The following is an 18,472-nucleotide window of genomic DNA, read 5'->3' on the forward strand; positions in this document are numbered from 1 at the left end:
CCCCCCCCCGCCCCTCTCCGCAGCCAGCCCCGGGGTCTGTGGGGCTGAGCCCGGCAGGGTCCCTGCTCCAGCCCTGGGGTATTGCCTGCCCTGCCCTCCGCCTGCAAGTTCAATAAACCTCCCGTGCTTAGATCCACGTGCAGCCTTTCCCGCGGCTGTGTCCGGACCCATCGCTACAAGGGGCCAGCTCCCCCCGTGTGCCTGGCGATCCCCGATTCCCCTGCAGGGGGCGCGGCCCAGCTGCCCCCAGGGGTCTCCCTGCCTCAAGGGGCCCCTGGGAACATCCCCCCCCCCCCCCCCAGCAGAGAGCCGGGCCGGGGTCCAAGCCTGGGCGCATTCTCTGCACCAAGCCCTGGGGGGAGCTTTCACTGAGCCCCGTCTCACCTGTTTCTTCTCCTGAACAGAATTCCCCATCCTCGACCCGGCCACGATCCCCCAGATGGAGCGAGGGGAAGAGCCCAGGGTCCCAGATCTCCAGGGCTCCGAGGAAAAGGAGATCTTGAGAGGCGCTGGGGCAGGTGAGGAATGAGTGACACCAGCTTGGAGACCATCCAGGAACAAAGGGAAAAGCTGGGAGCCCCCCAGGTCTGTCTCCGCTCGTGTGGCAGCACGTACACGCCTTGCTCAGGTTCGGTGTCCCACTGCGCCAGGTGCTGCACAAACAGAGACCTTGCATCTGACCCGAAGAACTTTCACTCTTAAAAGGCAAAGGGTGCTGGGCCGGAAGGCGATGTAACATACAAGGGTTTGGCTTGACATAGCTCCCAGTATTGGGCCCTAGCAATGTATGGCCAGATCCACAGTTAATGTCAATCAGTGTTGCTCGTTGATTCACACCAGCCCCATTGACTCCGGTGGAGCTACGGGTGATTCGCACCGCTCGGGATCAGGCCCCATTGACTCCAGCGGAGTGATGCCCATTTACACAAGCATGGGATCTAGCTTGATCTGCACCTTAAATACCAGCTGGTACTCCCCGCTTCCTTCGTCCTTGTTAGAAAAAATTAAATGAGCATTGCAATATGAGTTTCAGATCTATCCTCATTATCCAAGGCTCTTGAGTTTTCGCTCCTACCCTTCGTATCATACAAATATAAATAATTCCCTAATCGTCTCGTCTCACTCAATATCATCCCTAGCAGGTCACTCCCAGCTCCCACCTGTCCTGCCTAACTCCTGGCAGGAGCCCTCCCTCCCTTCAGCCTTTCTCTGAGGGCTCAGCTGGGCCAATGGAGCAGAACCTGCCCCTCCTCTCCCTTCAGGGAAGGGTTTGTGGCAATTTGCTTCCTGCCCATCAGGTTTTCTGCTCTGTGACAAACCCCTTTGCCTCCCTTCCCTCGCCAGCACAGGGAACAAGCCCTGGCTGGATTCTCTCTCTCTCCCAGTAGGTGCCGGGACAACCAGTGAGAATGAGGAGGAAAATCCCCAGTACAAAGGGCCTGCAGAACCAGAGCAACACGGGACGTCCTGGAGCCCCGAGCATGGAGACGGTGGGGCAGGACGGCAGCAAGGAGACCTCCCGAGGGAGAGCTCTGCTGAGCGGGAAGGAGATCCCTGGCAGCTCCACGACTCCTCTGGGCATCAGGAGGGGAGACTGGCCATATGTGGGCAGTGTGGGGAGAGCTTCTCTCAATACAAAGACCTCGCTGAGCACCAGAGATCCCATAGAGGGGAGAGACCCCATCAATGCCCTGACTGCGGGAAGGGTTTCACCTGCAGCTCCCACCTCCTCCAGCACCAGCGCACCCACACTGGCGAGAGACCCTTCCAGTGCCCCGACTGCGGGAAGGGCTTTGGGGTCAGCTCTCACCTCGTTGTCCACCAGCGGGTCCACACGGGGGAGCGCCCCTACAAATGCCCCAACTGCGGGAAGAGCTTCAGCCAGAGCTCCCACCTGGCCAAGCACCAGCGCACCCACACCGGGGAGCGGCCCTACAGGTGTGCGGCCTGCGGGAAGAGCTTTGGGGACAGCTCCTACCTGATCCAGCACCAGCACACCCACACCGGGGAAAGCCCCGGCCTGGCCGGTGGGATGGGTGCGGAGGAGAGGCCTTACCCTTGTCCCCAGTGCGGGAAGAGCTTTGGCACCAAGCTGGCTCTGAGCCGGCACCAGAAGGTGCACAGCGAGGAGCGGCCCTATGAGTGCGCTGAATGCGGGAAGAGCTTCAAGCTGAGCCGGCTGCTTATCCAACACCAGCGGATCCACACCGGGGAGCGGCCCTACCGATGCCCCGACTGCGGGCAGAGCTTCGGCCGCAGCTCCCACCTCCGCTCGCACCAGCACATCCACACCGGCGAGAAACCCCACCCCTGCCCTGACTGCGGGAAGGGCTTCAGCCACGGCTTCCAGCTGGCTCAGCACCGGCGCGTCCACACGGGGGAGCGGCCCTACGGGTGCCCTGACTGCGGGCGCAGCTTCAGCCACCGCTCCACCCTCATCAAGCACCAGCGCACCCACACCGGGGAGCGGCCCTACCACTGCGCCCAGTGTGGCAAGGACTTCAACTGGAGCTCAGCGTTCATCAAGCATCGCCGGACCCACTCGGAGGAGCGGCCCTTCCGCTGCGCGGACTGCGGGAAGGGCTTCCGTGAGAGCTGCACCCTCATCCAGCACCAGAAGATCCACTCGGAAGAGAAACCCTACAAATGCCCCAACTGCTGCAAAAGCTTCAGCCTCAGCTCCTACCTCGCCAGGCACCAGAAAATGCACACGGCCTAGGGACGCCAGCGGGGGGGGGCCTGCCCTGCCCGCACAGGGGCATTGTGGGTACCTTTCTGAAGTGGGTATGCACCCCCTGCTTGCACAGAGATGTTCTCTTGTCTTCCTCTGGTGACTGGAGCGTGTATGAGAATTTAGGTGGAATTTGTGGCCCTGGAGGTTGTTAAGAACAGTTCCAGATCTCGGACAGGTCCCACCTCTAATTGATGGTCTAGGTATAGTTGATCCTGCCTCAATGCGGAGGGGAGGACTAGATGACTTCTCAAGGACCCTTCCAGCCCTACATTTCTATGACTCTGTGAGTCTGCTGCTAACCCCTAAACTGATTTCGTCCCATGGGAAATTCAAACCTTGAATTTCAGAGATTTTAAAAATTTGATTTTTTGTCCCGGTTTGTTGAAAGCTCAGAATTTTTCACAAAATATTATTATTGGGCAAAATATTTCATCGGATTTATTGCTTTGACTAATTATATCTTCTATGATACAAGAGGCAGTGTGCTCTAGGGCAGTGTTTCGCCACCAGGGCCTTTTCTTGTGGCCACAGCCTCCTGGGCTGTGATGGGGGCGGAGAGGCGCAAAGCAGTGGCCCCATTGCCAGGGCCGCCAGCAGTGGTTGGTCTCTGCCCCCCTCTGGAGTCACGCTGGAGGTGCAGGCAACTGGTGAATTCCCCACTTTCCCAGGGGTGGGGGCAGGCAGGCTTCAGCCATGGGGCTTCGGTCTCCATCCACGCCGTGGCAGGCTCTGGTTCAGACTCTGGCCCCAGGCTCACCATCCCCTACATCCCCCCGCTATTATCCCTGGGCCCTGCAGCCTCCCTGCCCCCTCCCCATCCAGGGCTTTATCTGTCCCAGGGCTTGCCTGGACTGAGTAAGTCTGCTGTGAAAAGTGATATTAACAAATATGCAAAGATCACTTTCACAGCAGAAGACTTACCAGCTAGCAAGTCTTAGGGGGGGGAAAAAGCGCAACCAAAAAAGCAAAAGAAACAACAAAAAAGACAAGAACATGCGAAGCACCTTATTTGTGTTTCTATTGTTTATGTCCAGTAAAGAATAGAGACAACTGTAAATTATTTTTATTACTGAGTCTGAAAAAACCCTACATAAATAAATTACAATGACTTGGACATATGTGCATATTTATTTGTTTTTCCTAAAGTAATTCAATATTTTAGGAAAAATTGTCAGCGCGGTCACCTGCAAGAGTTGGTGGTCGCACTCTGAGGTCCCCAAAAAATTTGTTGTGAGAACCCCTGGTCTAGTGGATCGCACACTGCACTGAGACATGGGTTCTATTCCCAGCTCTGCCACTGGCCTGCTGCGTGACCTTGGGGAAACTGAGGCACGAAAGGGTGACATGACATGCCCAGCTGTAAAATGGAGGTGATGATACTTGACCTTTGTAAAGCACTTTGAGATCTACTTGAGGAAAAGCACTGTATATAAGTGTGGCAGTATTATATTATAAATTTTAATATAGAGTAAAAGTCAAAATGATAAAGTAATATTCATAGATTCCAAGGCCGGAAGGACCATTGTCATCAGCCAACCTGACCTCCTGCAGAACACAGGTCATAGAACTTCCCCCCAAAAATTCCAAGAGCAGAGCTTTTTTGAAAAACATACAATCTTGATTTAAAAATTGCCAGTGATGGAGAATCCATCACTTCGTAAATTGTTCCAAAGGTTAATTATTCTCAATGTTAAAAACTGACACCTTATTTCCAGTCTGAATTTGTCTAGCTTCAACTTCCGGCCTTTGGAAGTTGTTATAGCTTCCAAAGGCCCGTCTTCTGGGACGGAAGAGCCCATTATCACATATTTGTTTCCCATGTAGGTACTTAGACTGTGATCAAGTCTATAACCTTCTCTTTGCTAAGCTAAATAGATAGTGACTGATCTCCTTGAGTCTATGAGGCAGGTTGTAGGGCTAACTGGTGTGATCATTGGAACCCCACAGGAGATGGAGTGGTAGAGCTGAAAGACGTGACTACCGAAGAACAGGGTCCCCAAGGGTAAGCCTGGGAATGAGTTATCCAGGCACTCAGAGACAGTGTTTACATGAAAGTCACTGGGCTAGAGCTCTACAAATCTGGGTTTGGTTCCTGGTTCTGCCCCAGCCTCTTCATGAGATCGTGGGCATCTTTGTCTCAATGTCCCTATCTGTCCCTTTCTCTGTTTAGTTTGTAATTTCTTCAGGCCAGGGGCTGTTTCTGACTTTGTGTCTTTGCAACACCCAGCACAACAGGGCCCCAAGATGCTACTGTAATACAAACAAAGAAATGGGAGTGTGAGACCTTACTATTTCTTTACTACCACAACAGAGTTGTGTGGCCCAGTTTGGGCAAGGGTGGGGTGCCTTAGACTTGGCTAATTTGGACACCTTGATCTTGGATACCTTTATGTGGTTGTCTCTTTGTTTTTCCTAACAAATCTTGTTTCAGTAAGATCCACATTGCCTTGGACTCTCAGGAATTTCCCAGAAGGATAAATGAGCCATCAACCTTTCGGGAGGGGTGGGTGAATGGGACCTAACTGCTTGTGAATTATGGTCTAAAGGGTTGAAGCTAAGTGTGTCACTCCCTGGGCTATGTCTAAGGGACAGGTCAGTTCGGCTAAACCCATCAAGATCCCCCCTGACCCTGCCCAGCCAGCTCAGGAATTATGGTCCAGAGGGTAGAAGTCTTTCTCCTATGGCTGTGTCACACCCAGCCAATGGCAGATACTGAATAACCAGGGCAAGTGGAAGGGGTGTAAGTTCACAGCAAGATTTCCTTTGCCTAGTGGGAGGTTCCTGTTATTTAACCCCATCTCTCCCAGCATTCTCTGTTTGCTGCTCTCCCTTGCCTGGGGTGAGGGGACTTCAGTCTGCAAGGGCTGGCATTGGTCCCATCTCACCACAGTGAGGATCTCGAAAAAGGATCTGAGGGAGGTGAATGCTTCTATCTCTAGAGTGGTGGTGGGGAAAGCCAGCTGGGGTCCCTCCCTCTCCTCAGCAGACCCCAAAGGACACAACCTCATCTAGGGTGACCAGAGGTCCTGATTTTATAGGGACAGTCCTGATATTTGGGATTTAATGTTATATAGGCACCTATTACCCCCCCACCCCCTGTCCTGATTTTTCATACTTGCTGTCTGGTCACCCTAACCCCATCCCAACTGCACCCAGTCTGCTCCCATGTACAACAGTCACGGAACTTTCCAAGCCTCAGTGTTCCATCTGCCCCCATGGCCATGGAACATTCCTGACCCCAAGATTCCATCTGTCACAGGTTCCAGGCCCCAATGCTCCACTTACCCTGGAACCTCTTGAGCCTCAAAGTTCCAACTGCCACAGACCCCTCCTAGCTGGAGCTGTGAGTGGGGGCACCGGGCACAGGGGAGATGCAGAGAAGAGTCTCAGGGGAGGGAGGGAAACAGCAGCAGAGACAGGAGATCCCTGCCTGGAGGAAGCGGCCGCAGGGACAAGGGGATGGGAACCTGAACCCCAGCTGGGACCAGAGAGATCCCCCCAGCCAGCCCTGGGAGCTGCATGGAGGGAGGCGGGGTCTGTGCAGCTGAGCCCAGAAGGGTTCTCCACCCCCCCCTCCCCCAGCAAGTTTCAGGGCAGCACAGGAGATCTGAGCAGCAGAGTGCCCCAGCCACATTTGGGAGTCATGGAGTGTGTGAACACAATAGGCTGCTGGGAACAGGAGGGGCTGCTCCCTGAGAGGCCAGACAGATGTTCCCAGGTGGGGGGCAGCCATCTCCTCCATAAGGCATCTCTGGCACCCAGCTCCTCTCTCCACAGAGCTTACCAAGCTGCTAGTTCTCCGGGGCCCAGAGCAGCCCGAGAAGCTCCCAGGCATCCGGCCTCACCCCATCTCAATCTAAAATGGGTGATGTGTGGGGGGGGAACCCATGATTGGTTGCATGTCACCCCAGCATTATCAGATTCCAATGGGCTTTTCAGTGTCAAACCTGGTCTTTGCAGGGTGGTTTCTCACTGTGTGATTTAAATAAACCAGGATTATTTTTTTAAAGGAAACTAGGAAAAACAATTCCATCATGTGCCACCCTAAGAATCTTATCACATAGGTGACTGGCGTGGCCTGAGCCCCTTTTGTTCTGTGGACCAGCCACTAGAGGGGGATGTGGCAACGCTTTTAGCCCACAAGACCCACAATTAGTTGGTCCGATGGCACCTTAAAGACTAACCGATTTATTTGGGCATAAGCTTTCGTGGGTAAAAAACCTCACTTCTAAGCTTATACCCAAATAAATCGGTTAGTCTTTAAGGTGCCACCGGACTCCTTGTTGTTTTTGTGGATACAGATTAACACGGCTACCCCCCGATAATTAATTGGTCGACAACCACTGAATGTTGGCTCCGCTTTCCTGAGTTCTCTCCCTAGCTCTGGGAGGGATGTGGGGCCTGGTGGGGTAGAGCAGGCTGGGCTGGGAGCCAGGACTCCTGGGTTCTATCTGCAGTGCTAGGAGGGGCGTGGAGTCTAGAGCAGTGGTTACAGATCTGATCATAGAGGGACACTGTTTTGGCCTGTTCCTTACAGAAGACAGTCCCCTCCGGGGCCTGGAGATGCTGGAGGCTCCCAGGCATTCTGCGGCCCTGCCCCAAGCTCCGGCCCCTATCCCCTGGTGAGGCTCTAGTTCCCAGCTGCCTGTGATCGCTGTGGCCCCTGGGGAATTAAACCCCCCCCCAATGCTTTGCACTCTCCTGGCTCTGGTCCTGGAGCCCCAGTTATAATGGCCTTGGATACATCAGAGAACGAGCCGAGCGGGGGTTCTTTGGGAGGGAGCATGGTTCCCTCATTAGGAACATCTTGTGGGGGGGGCAGAATTCCCAGTAGATTTTGTGGGGTGCTGCATTAAAGTTCAGCCAGGCCAATAATGGGTCCCCCAATATCTGCTCCTGCTGTGAGTTCTCTCTGGGACTGTGAGCCTGCAGGGTCCGGATCCCCTGCCCCACACAGCCCTAGCTGGGGTGTCTGTGTTATCGGCCCCAGGGAATCTGCACCAGTCAGCTGAGCTCCCCCCACGCTGGCTCCTTGGGGTCCCAGCTGAACCCCCAAACCAAGACTTGGTGCCAGGGCGGGCTTGGATGGGCACTGGGGCAGCTGGGCAGGGCCACCGTCCCGGCGAGACTGGGGGATCCAAAGATGGGGCAAGAGGAGCCAACGGATGGGCATGTGGGTATGCCCGGAATGGGGGACCAGGGGTTTCCCCTGAAGGTGTGGGGGAATGGTGCATCCTCCACAGGAGGGATCTATACCCCCCTCTCTCCAGCCCAGCCGCCCCCGGGGGACCCTGCATCCTTCCGCCCCGTGCAGAGCCTTTCCCGGCTCCTGGAGCCGCCAGGCCGGGCTACCCAAAGCGGATCTTCCCAGAGCGGAGCCGCCCGTGCCGTCAGCGGGGTTGCAATAGCGCAGGGACCTTCCTGTCCAACCCCCTGCCTGCACCCTGGGCTGGAGACTCAGGCAGCCCCTGCTGCCCACGGGGCCGGATCCCCTGTCTGCAATGAGACCCCCCCCTCCCCCAGGGAACCAACCAATAACCCGCCCCACCCCGTGCGCTGCAGCCGGGCGGTGAGTGGGGGCGCAGGGGAGGGAGGGAAACAGCAGCCGAGGCAGGAAATCGCTGCCTGGAGGAAGCGGCCGCAGGGCCGGGGGGGGGGTCGGTGCCGAAGGGGGGCTGGGACTGGAGGCCCCCCCCCCCAGCCAGCTCTAGGGCAGTAGTGGGGGAGGTGGGTCTGTGCAGCTGAGCCCAGCAGGCTCCCCCCCCAGCCCAGCCCAGCAGCGAGCCCCCGGGACACCACTGGAGGTTGAGGTTTGTACCATTTCCTTGGAGCAAAGTTACTGACCCCAGGCGGTGAAGGGGAGACGTGGGCTGAAGACAATTTGTGTGTGAGCCATTGAACCAAACTGTCAACCCCGGATCTGCTAGAAACCACTCCCTAGTCCCAGCCGCTCTGCACGTTTAGGCGGCTGTGTGCTGCACTGAGATGGCACGAAAAGGGTTAACACACTGTGTGGTTTCAAGGCCCTTAGGTGATCTTTGCAAAATGAGTTCTACTGCGAAGTGTGACTCATCTGTCAAAACACCTCTTCCCTGTGTCATAGGTCAGATCAGTAACACGTTAACAGCCCTGGAGTGGGGTTCCCCTACGGGGCAGGGGGCAGGAGGCCTTGCTGTGCCAGAACTTGGGTGGGGGGGTTTTTGGATGAGATTATAAATGTAGATGACAGAGGCACTAGTGTTGATGTAAGACAGACTTCTGGGTGGTATTTGCATTGGTACTGCATGACATGTTGAATAAAACCTAGAGCGATGTACAATGAACCTGACGCACATGAGAGGGACCAAAAGCTGGCTAAGTGATGGGTCTGAAAATGTAACTATAAAATCATCATCAAGTGGGTGTATTTCTAGCGGGTTTCCACCACAGGGATCGGTTCATGGCCCCCCCACTATTTAACATTTTTATCGATGGCCTGGAAGAAAACAGAAAATCGTCATTGATAAAGTTTGCAGACAACACACAAAATGGGAGGAGCGATGGATAATGAGGAGGACAAGTCACTGATGCGGAGCGAGCTGGATTGCTTGGTAGACTGGGTGGAAGCGAACAATCTGTGTTTTAATATGGCTAAATGGGGTGAAAGTAACATTCAACACTTACTGGAGTAGGAGGCGGGGCCTGGGGCGGAAGGGGCGGGGCTGGGGGATCAGCATCCCCCAGCCAGCCCATCCACGCTGCCTGGCCCGCGCCGCCTGGGGCAATTTAGATCGCCGGCCCCGGGGCAGCTGCTCCTTTTGCCCTCAAAGTAGGGTCCTTTGCCTCAGCAGCGCTTTAATGTCGGCTGCATACGGGCCGGTACCAACAGCCACTTTTTACCAATACGCCGTACCTCGGCCCGTACCAGCTTACTTTCACCCCTGGCTAAATGTGAATGTATAGAAACAAAGAATGTAGATGATGCTTACAACTTTACCCTGGGAAGCAATGCCTCTGAAGACTTGGGGGTCATGGCAGATAATCAGCTGACCATGAGCTCCCCATGTGATGTGGTGGCCGAAAGGGATAAGACATCATTTAGTTGGTGTTGGTCCTGCTTTGAGCAGGGGGTTGGACTAGATGACCTCCTGAGGTCTCTTCCCACCCTAATCTTCTATGATTCTATGCATAAGCGGATGCATACGCAGCGGTATCTTGAGTAGGAGTAGGGTGGTTATTTTACTTCTATATTTGGCCGGCGAATGGAGCACTGTGTGTTCCATTCTTGTGTCCACAATTCAAGAAGGATGTTGATACATTGGAGAGAGGGTTCAGAAAAGAGCCACAAGAATGATTAAAGGATTAGAAAACAGGCTTTATGGTGATAGCTTCAAGGAGCTCAGTCTGTTTAGTTTAACAAAGAGAAGGTTAAGGGGGTGACTTGATTACAATCGTTAAGCACCTGCAGGGGGAACAAATATTTGATAATGGGTTTTTCAATGGAGCGGACAACTATATAAGACAATCCCATGACTGCAAGTTGAAGCTAGACAAATTCAGACTGGAAATAAGACGTCCGTTTTTACAGGGAGGGTAATTAACTGGACGATTTTACCAAGGGTCGTGGTGGATTCTCCATCACTGGCAATTTTAAAATCGATGGGATGTTTTTGTCTAAAAGATCCGCTCTAGGAATTATTTTAGGAAAGTTCTTTGGCCTGTGTTAAGCGGGAGTTCACAACAGATGATCCCAACAGCCTCTTTTGGCCTTGGAATCTATGAATTGTGCTGGGTGGAGCACAGATCCTGACTAAGATCTGGGCCCCCATTGTGCCCAGACCCAGTCTGAGATCAAGCCCCATTGTACCAGACACCACACAGACCCCAATCAAGATCAGGGTCCCGCATTGTGGCGGGGGCTGCGTAGACCCTGACCGAGATCAGGGCCCCCATTCCACTAAGGAGCTGCACAGACCCACAGCGAAAGACCGTCCCTGCTCTGAAGAGCTCACAGTCTAAATAGACAAAGACAGGATTATTATCCCCATTTTACAGATGGGGAAACTGAGGCCCACAGAGATGCAGTGACTCTCCCAGACAGTCTGTAGCAGAGTTCGGAATTGAACCCAGCTTTCCTGAGTCACAGCCTAGCGTCTGAGCCGCAAGCCTGGCCATTTAGATGAGCCCGAGGAAGTGGAACAACAACCAGTAAATGCTAGTTAGCCATCGATTTGCAGCTGGGGCCCTGTACTCAGAGCGTGCATCACTCCTGACTCCCATCCCTCCTGCCTGACCCCTGGCCAGAGCCCTCCCCTCCCCCAGCCTTTCTCTCAGGGCTCAGATAGGCCACTGCAGCAAAACCGGCTCCTCCTCTCCCCGCAGGGTAGGGTTTGGGTGGTTTCACTTCCTGCCCATGAGGTTTTCTGCTCGGGGACAAACTCCTTTGCCTCCCCCTCTCTCCCCAGCACAGGGAAGAAGCCCCAGCTGGATTCTCTCTCCCAGCAGGAAGGGTCTGCAGGAGCAGAGTGGCAGGGGAGGTCCCAGAGCCTCAAGTGGGGAGATGCCGGCAGGTGGCAGGGCAGGGCAGGATGGCAGCGGGGGGAAGAGAGGACTGGGCAGTGCTGGAAAAGGGCTGTGTCTGTGCAGCTGCAGGGGAGATCAGAGCTTGGATCTGAGTCATATTGTGTGTGGTTCATTCTCTCTCTCCCAGCAGGTGTTGGGGACTCCCACAGGCGTGAGAACGAGGAGGAGCTGGAACCCCCCAAATGTCCCTCTTGCCACCCGAGCTGGGGGAGCCGCTGACCATCTGCAGCCAGTGCGGGAAGAGCTACCGCCTGAGCACCCAGTTCCTGCGGCACCAGCAGACCCACGTCCGTGAAAAACCCTTCAAGTGCGACGAGTGCGGGAAGAGCTTCGTGGACAGCTCGGCCCTGCTCACGCACCGGCGTGTCCACACCGGGGAGCGGCCCTACCGCTGTGCTGACTGTGGCCGGAGCTTCAGCCGCAGCTCCAACCTGATCCGGCACCAGCGCACCCACCGGGGACTGCGGCCCCACCAGTGCCCCGACTGCGGGAAGAGCTTCGCCGAGGCCTCCTGCTTCCTGCAGCACCGGCACTCCCACGCAGGTGAGCGCCCCTACCTCTGCCCTGACTGCGGGAAGAGCTTCCGCCACCGCTCCGTCCTCCTGGCCCACCGCCGCACCCACCTGGGGGAGCGGCCCTACACCTGCTCCGATTGCGGGAGGAGCTTCCACCAGAGCTCCCAGCTCTCCGCCCACTGCCGGGCTCACCTGGGCGTCAGGCCCTTCCAGTGCCCTGACTGTGGGAAGAGCTTCTTGGACAGTTCCTCTCTGATCATCCACCAGCGCATCCACACCGGAGAGAAACCCTACAGGTGCCCCGAGTGCGGGCGTAGCTTCAGCCGCAGCTCCAACCTCCTCCGGCATCAGCGCCTCCATGCCAGGGAGCAGCCCTTCAAGTGCCCCCAGTGCGGGCGGAGCTTCCGGGATGGCTCGGGCCTGGCTCAGCACGAGGGGTCCCACCTGAAAGCTAAGACGTACCAGTGCACCCAGTGTGGGAAGGGTTTCAGCCAGAGCGCCACCCTCATTAGGCATCAGAGAATTCACACTGGGGAGCGGCCCTACACCTGCTCTGAGTGCGGGAAGAGCTTCAGCCAGAGCTCCACCCTCTTCCGACACCGGAGGATCCACACAGGCGAAAGGCCCTACAAGTGTCCCCAGTGTGGGAAAAGCTTCATCGAGAGCTCGGCCCTGATCCAGCATCAGAGAAGTCACACGTGACAGAGGCTACTAGGGGAGTGCATCCGTTGGAAGTCAACCATTGGGCAGTATCAAAGTGGTGCTGGTAGGAGCAGGTGCCTGGAATATCATGGATTAATTGGCGGGAGGAAACATCAACCATTGGCCAATGTCAATGTGGCATTGGCATGACAGCATGGCTGGAACATCGTAGATTAATTGGCTGGAGGAGAGCATCAACTATTGACCAATATCACCATGGTGTTATTGTGCATTTGTGTCTGGAATATCATAGATTCATCAGATGGATGAGAATGTTAACAACTGGCCAATGTCAACATGGCTTTGGTGTGAGAAGTGTGTCTGAATTATCATAAATTAATCAACCGGAGGAGGTCAACCATTGGCCAATGTCAACATGGTTTTGGTGTGAGAATGTGGCTGGATTATCGCAGATTAATCAACCTGAGGAAAAGATCAACCATTGGCCAATGTCAACATGGTTTTGATGTGAGAATGTGGCTGGATTATCGTAGATAAATCAACCCAAGGAGAAGATCAACCATTGGCCAATGTCAACGTGGTTTTGGTGTGAGAATGTGGCTGGACTGTCAGAGATAAATTGACTGGAATTTTCAAATGACCCTAATGGTGTCAAGTGACCAGGTTCAAAATCCCCCCTTGGAAATCCCAACCATAGATGTGGAAGGCCAGAAGGGACCATTACTATCACCCAGCCTGTCCTTGTGCCTACCACAATGATATACTGACGTTCAGGAGGTGCGGAATCTGCTCAGCGGTAATTGTACTTTCCTGTCTCTGTACGAATTGTCTTTTCCAAGGTCTGTTTGACATGGTATTTAACAAGGTGAAACAGCATTTCCCAAAACAAGACCCCATCATTTCTGCCGTGTAAATGGACCAAATGTCAGTGTTTAAAGTGACCTGCAGAGGGGGAGGAGGGGAAATTAAGGCTGGGTTTGGACCCCTTTTCTTTATCTTTTATGAAAAAAGTCTGGCCGTTTTATTTTTAAAAAAATTCTGCTTGGTTTGGGTGTGTCCCACAGTAAAGCCATGTCTACACACAACATTTGTAGCTCTTTCACTACACTGGTCTAGTTACAGTAGTGTGGGCTCAGTTATACTGTTAGGAAGGGACCTTTTTGTATTATTGCTGTTCATTTCTATTTACCATAGTGCCTAGGAATCCTTGTTGTGGACCAAAACCCCAAGGTGTGTGGTGCTGTACAAACATGGAACAAGACGTCAGTCCCTGCCCCAGAAACCGTACAATCTAAGTCCAAAACAAGAGACCACAGATGGATACAGACGGAATGATGGTGGAGTACAAGGAAACAATGGGACACTACTGGTCAGCATGACTGACTGTGGTCTCAGCACCAGCAGTCTCACCACTGTCAAGTTTTTGGTAGGACTGATGGCATAGGAGGGATTTGAAGGAGGAGGATGTTTAAGGGGGAACCCCTCCCCGGCGTGAGGGTTCAGCATGGAAGAAAGCACAAAGGGGCTGGTTCGAAAATGTTAATCCAATCTGGATTGAAAAATGGTCAGTGATGGAGAGTCCACCATGACTCTTGGAGAGTTCTTCTTATGTTTAATTATTATCCTCACAAAACTTTGCCCCTTATTTCCAGCCTGAATTTGTCTAGCTGCAACCTCCAGCCATTAGATCCTGTTATGCAATGTAACTGTATCAGTAAAAAAAAGTAAATCACACCCTGACCAACAAAGCTTTGCTGGTAAAAGACCTAGGGAGACACAGTAATACTGGTGAAAAAGGCTGTTGCTGGAATAGCTTATTCTGGCCGGGGAACTGATATAAGCCAAGCTAAAAGAACTCTTTTGGTGGTATAAGCTATGTCACCACTAGGGGGCTTGCTAATATAACTATCCTGCTATAACTGGGGTTCTCAAACTTTTTTTGCTGGGACAGGGACCCCCTTTGAAAATATTTCAGGCTGTGATGACCTCCCCAAAAAAAGTGATGCTCCCCCATACCATGCCATCCTTACTTCTGCGCTGCTGCTGGCAACAGCGCTGCCTCCAGAGCTGGGCGCCAGGCCTGCAGCCGCCACTCTCACGACCCCCCTACAATAGACTTGTGACCCCCTTTTGGGCCAGGACCCCCAGTTTGAGAAACTCTGTGCTATAAACTACATGTTTCCCAAACCCAAAGAAAAGCTCAGTGTAAGCTCGTCTCTCTTACCAACAGAAGTTGGTCCAATAAAAGGTATTACAGTACCTCCCCCACCTGGTCTCTGATATCCTGGGACCAGCCCGGCTACCACAACACTGCATAAGCTACACGGAAGGCTCTTTCTAGTGTAGACAAGGCCCAACTCTGTGTTAGATCGACAAGGCCCAGGGTTCAATCATTCCATTGGTCATAGGCACCAACTCCGTGGGTGCTCCGGGGCTGGAGCACCCACGGGGAAAAATTGGTGGGTGCTCTGCACCCACTGGCAGCTCCCCGCCCCCCCGCCCCAGCTTGCCTCCGCCTCCTCCCCTGAGCATGCTGCGTGCCCGCTTTTCCCCCCTAGCTCCCAGCGCTTGCGCCGCAAAACAGCTGTTTCACGTGACTGGGAGGTAGGGGGATCGCGGCGCGCTGGGGGAAGAGGTGGGGCTGGGGCGGGGATTTGGGGAAGGGGTCCAATAGGGACAGGGAAAGGGCGGGGTTGGGGCGGGGACTTTGGGGAAGGGGTTGGAATGGGGGCGGGGCAGGGAAGGGGAAAGGGTGGAGTCAGGGCAGCGGCGGGGCCAGGGGGCGCGAGCACCCACCGGTGCTAGGGAAAGTTGGCGCCTATGCCATTGGCCCTCTGTGGCAGTGCAGAGGGGGTAGGGAATTATTCCCTTGGGGTTGGGAAGGGGGTTACTGACCATCCCCCAAGGGAAATCCAGCAGCAGGTGCTGTTAGTGGGGCTGGCTGCACGGTTACAGACCTGCTCTGGGGAAGTGAGGGGGTTGGGAGATTCGTAACTTGAAGTCTACAGTAGATTCTTTGTGAGACGCCGCTGGGGGGGGGGGGGGGTTGAGGGCTGTTTATACATGGATCTCTCGCCTGGTGCTGAGATGCAGCAGCTTCTGGAGTGCAGTGTGGGGGTGTTTCACAGGAACACTGCACAGTGCTTTAGGAGGGAAGTGAAAGAGAATCCTGCAGTCGAAGCCACAACTGGGGGTGGAGGGTATGGGGGATAGCGGGAAATGAAACGCAATTACCCAACTGGGGTGCTGTTTTTATTGCTGTGTGTATCACAGTAGCAGCCGGAGGCTTTAACTGAGCTCAGAACCCCGTTGTGCTGTCCAGACACACATTGTCCCCCAGGAACTTAAAGGCTCTCAGCAGAGCACGGAGTGTTTTTCAGACGGGGAGACTAAGGCTCAGAGGCTCGGTGACCTGACCAAGGTTACCCAGGAGCTAATAGCGGAGCCAGGAAATGAACGCAGGTCTCCAGCACAGGCACCTGGCCCCCTCCTGGTGCTGCCAGCAGGCTGCGGGGTCACGCCCCGATCCTGGGGGGAAAGGTCTGGGCTCAATTTCTTCCATTCAGCCCATCACGGTGGGATCTCTTGGCGTCAACAGGCACAACCCCTACTCCCAAAGCAAGGGCAGCCCAGTACCACAGTTTACACGTAGCCCCCCTTTTCCAGTCGGGGTCCCCTGACATGACCCCCCCCCCCGAACCTGCTGCTCGGAAGACACCTGACCCAAACAAGGCAGGATTTTCTGACACTCCCCCGCCTCCCGCACCAGATGTTTCGAATTTTGTCACTGGAAACGAGGCCGAAGAGCGGAAGGAAATGCTCTCGCTCCGCAGATGCTTCTGCGCTCCTCTCCCCCTCCCCCGCAGGCCCGCTGCTGACTCCACCCCCGTGGGAAAAGCAGGTGATAGAAATCTGCACAATCATTTCCCCAAAACTCTGTTTCCAGCACCTCAAGCCGGCTGCTTCCCCCTCCACCCGGTTGCTGTCTCCCCAACGGGCTGGCGAGCCCGCCCGCCCGGATTTCTTCCTTTGCCATCATGCCCCACGCCATCTAACAACCCAGATCCCCGGGCATCCATCACGCTCCCGATCCTGACATGGCCGGGACCCCATGTGCCTTCCCTCTGCTGCTGCTGCTGCTGCTCGGGCCGCCTCTCAAAGGTGAGTTGAATTGAGGGAGCCCCGTGCACGTGGACGGCCCAGGGGTTGGAGGGTGTCTGGACTGAAAGCACCTGGTGGGGCAGCGGATTGAAGGGGGAGGCAGCTGGGCTGAGAGGTTGGTTTGGCACCAGCCCCAGGGGATGGCGTAGGTTTGGTGAAGACAGTAATGGGGATGGGAAGGACCAACCCTGGGCACCACAATTGGTGTGTGGGTTCCTCTCCAGCAGCTGGCCTTGGGAGGGTGGGGGGCTGCATTGATTGGAAAGGAAGGGGCGACGAGAGAGAAGCAGACCCCTTAGCAATGTCATGGCTGCCGGGCAGCATCTGGTGTGTCTATAAAGGGAGAGCAGTGGGGTTGATGCCAAGCTCCAGTTGTTAGACACGCCCCAGGCTGGATCCCCTTGGTCTTGAGAGTCGCCCCGGGCTGGGTGCCTTCGGCCATGAGCGATGTCCCAAGCCAGATGCCCTCAGTTGTCAGTGTCACCCCAGATCAGATGCCCTTTGTCCTTAGCGATGCCCCTGTGACCGACCCAGGGTACAATCTAGACTAATGAGTAGCTGTGTCACCCTTGCCCTGTAATCTAGAGTGCCCTTTACAATGCTTTCCTGCTAGCCTGAACACTGCTCACAAACAGCCTCCAGCATGCAAATCACTCCCAGCTGGGTCTGTGTTTGCTGTAGCCAGCCAGCCACACCCTGGCTCTTACCAGCCTTGGTTATACTGCAGGGTGATTCCAACTCACTCCCAGTCTCCCATTTCCCCCCAGAAATCTATGTCCTGTACTGCCCAGCCCTCTCCTGGACAATACAAGTTTATATAAAGTCTGTCATTTTATTAATAGAAATAATATACACACAGCTTATTACCCTAAATGGAGTTTCCCTGACACTTCAATTTAAACACACTGGATTGGATAAAGCAGTAAAACAAGTTTATTAACTACAAAGAGAGATTTTAAGTGAGTACAAGTAATGAGTAGGGCCATACCAAATTCACGGCCCATTTTGGTCAATTTCATGGTCATAGGATTGAAAATATTTAACTCTGAAATTTCACAGTGTTGTAATTGTAGGAGTCCCGACCCAAAAAGGAATTGTGTGTGTGCAGGGGCGGCTCTAGGCACCAGCAAAGCAAGCACGTGCTTGGGGCAGCCCATTTGCAGGGGCGGCAGGAATCCAGCCTGGGAGCTGAGAACGAACAGGGGGCCCTGGGAGCTGTAGTTCCTTGGTTAGCTCCCTGCCTATAGAGCCAGCCCTGGAGCAGGGAAAGAACTACATTTCCCAGCATTCCCTTGGCCACTACCAACAGGAAAGAGGGGGAGGGAGTGAGGTAGCTGAGACCTCACGCTGCAGCCTACTGTGACTGGAGAGCTGCACTGGGAAGGGCAGGGATACCATATTTTAACATTAAAAAATAGGACACTCCACAGGGAGGGAGGGTAGCCCCACCTTGCCACCATCCACTCCCTCCGACTGCCCCCCACAGAAACTCCAACCCATCCAACCCCCCCTGCTTCCTGTCCCCTAATCACCCCCTCCCGGGACCCCTGCCCCTAACTGCCCCTTGGGATCCCACCTCCTATCTAAGCCTTCCTTCTCCTTGTCCCCAACTGACCCCTCCTGAGACCCCCCCCCCAACTTCCCCCCTAGGACTCCACCCCCTACCTGTCCCCTGCCAAATCCCCGGGACTCCCATGCCTGTCCAACCACTGCCTATCCAACCGCTATCCCCTGACTGCCCCCCCAAACCCCTGACCCATCTATCCCCCCCTTCTCCCTGCCCCTGACAGCCCCCCGAACCTCCGCCCCATCCAACCCCCCAGCCCCTTTACCGTGC

The 18,472-nt window shown here is 54.8% G+C and overlaps 3 protein-coding genes across 5 annotated transcripts in view; all 3 read left to right on the forward strand.

Annotated features, from left to right (window-relative positions):
* LOC112120807 (zinc finger protein 345-like) overlaps nt 1–3,732 on the forward strand; it is a 9,689-nt gene extending 5,957 nt beyond the window's left edge. The window contains exon 4 of the mRNA XM_026661092.1: nt 1,676–3,732. Coding sequence (XP_026516877.1) covers nt 1,676–2,719 — 1,044 coding nt within the window. The 3' untranslated portion in view covers nt 2,720–3,732. The remainder of the gene's footprint in view (nt 1–1,675) is intronic.
* A 4,457-nt stretch (nt 3,733–8,189) lies between these two features.
* LOC113408169 (zinc finger protein 572-like) lies at nt 8,190–13,751 on the forward strand. 3 transcript variants are annotated; one of them, XR_003370250.2, is made up of 3 exons: nt 8,190–8,303; nt 11,424–13,270; nt 13,669–13,747. XR_003370250.2 is itself a non-coding variant. In XM_026661081.2 (2 exons), exon 2 carries the CDS (start codon nt 11,479–11,481, stop codon nt 12,511–12,513), a length of 1,035 nt encoding a protein of 344 aa, XP_026516866.1. In that variant the 5' UTR covers nt 8,314–8,544; nt 11,424–11,478; the 3' UTR covers nt 12,514–13,751. The 3 variants fall into 3 exon arrangements, 2 of the variants coding, with proteins under 2 accessions (XP_026516866.1, XP_026516867.1); XM_026661081.2 differs by lacking the exon at nt 8,190–8,303 and adding an exon at nt 8,314–8,544 and having other exon boundaries at nt 11,424–13,751; XM_026661082.2 differs by lacking the exon at nt 8,190–8,303 and adding an exon at nt 8,314–8,544 and having other exon boundaries at nt 11,427–13,751.
* Nucleotides 13,752–16,570: 2,819 nt separating this feature from the next.
* Nucleotides 16,571–18,472, forward strand: part of ITGAL (integrin subunit alpha L) — a 35,582-nt gene continuing 33,680 nt past the window's right edge. The window contains exon 1 of the mRNA XM_029913786.1: nt 16,571–16,635. Coding sequence (XP_029769646.1) covers nt 16,572–16,635 — 64 coding nt within the window. The 5' untranslated portion in view covers nt 16,571. The remainder of the gene's footprint in view (nt 16,636–18,472) is intronic.

This window comes from Terrapene carolina, unplaced genomic scaffold (genome assembly GCF_002925995.2).
Source record: "Terrapene carolina triunguis isolate 2854851 unplaced genomic scaffold, T_m_triunguis-2.0 Scaffold926, whole genome shotgun sequence".
Lineage (NCBI taxonomy): Eukaryota > Metazoa > Chordata > Testudines > Emydidae > Terrapene > Terrapene triunguis.

Excerpts from the sequence above, each read along its gene's own strand:
- LOC113408169 (XM_026661081.2), top strand. The coding sequence starts at position 11,479 with ATGTCCCTCTTGCCACCCGAGCTGGGGGAGCCGCTGACCATCTGCAGC.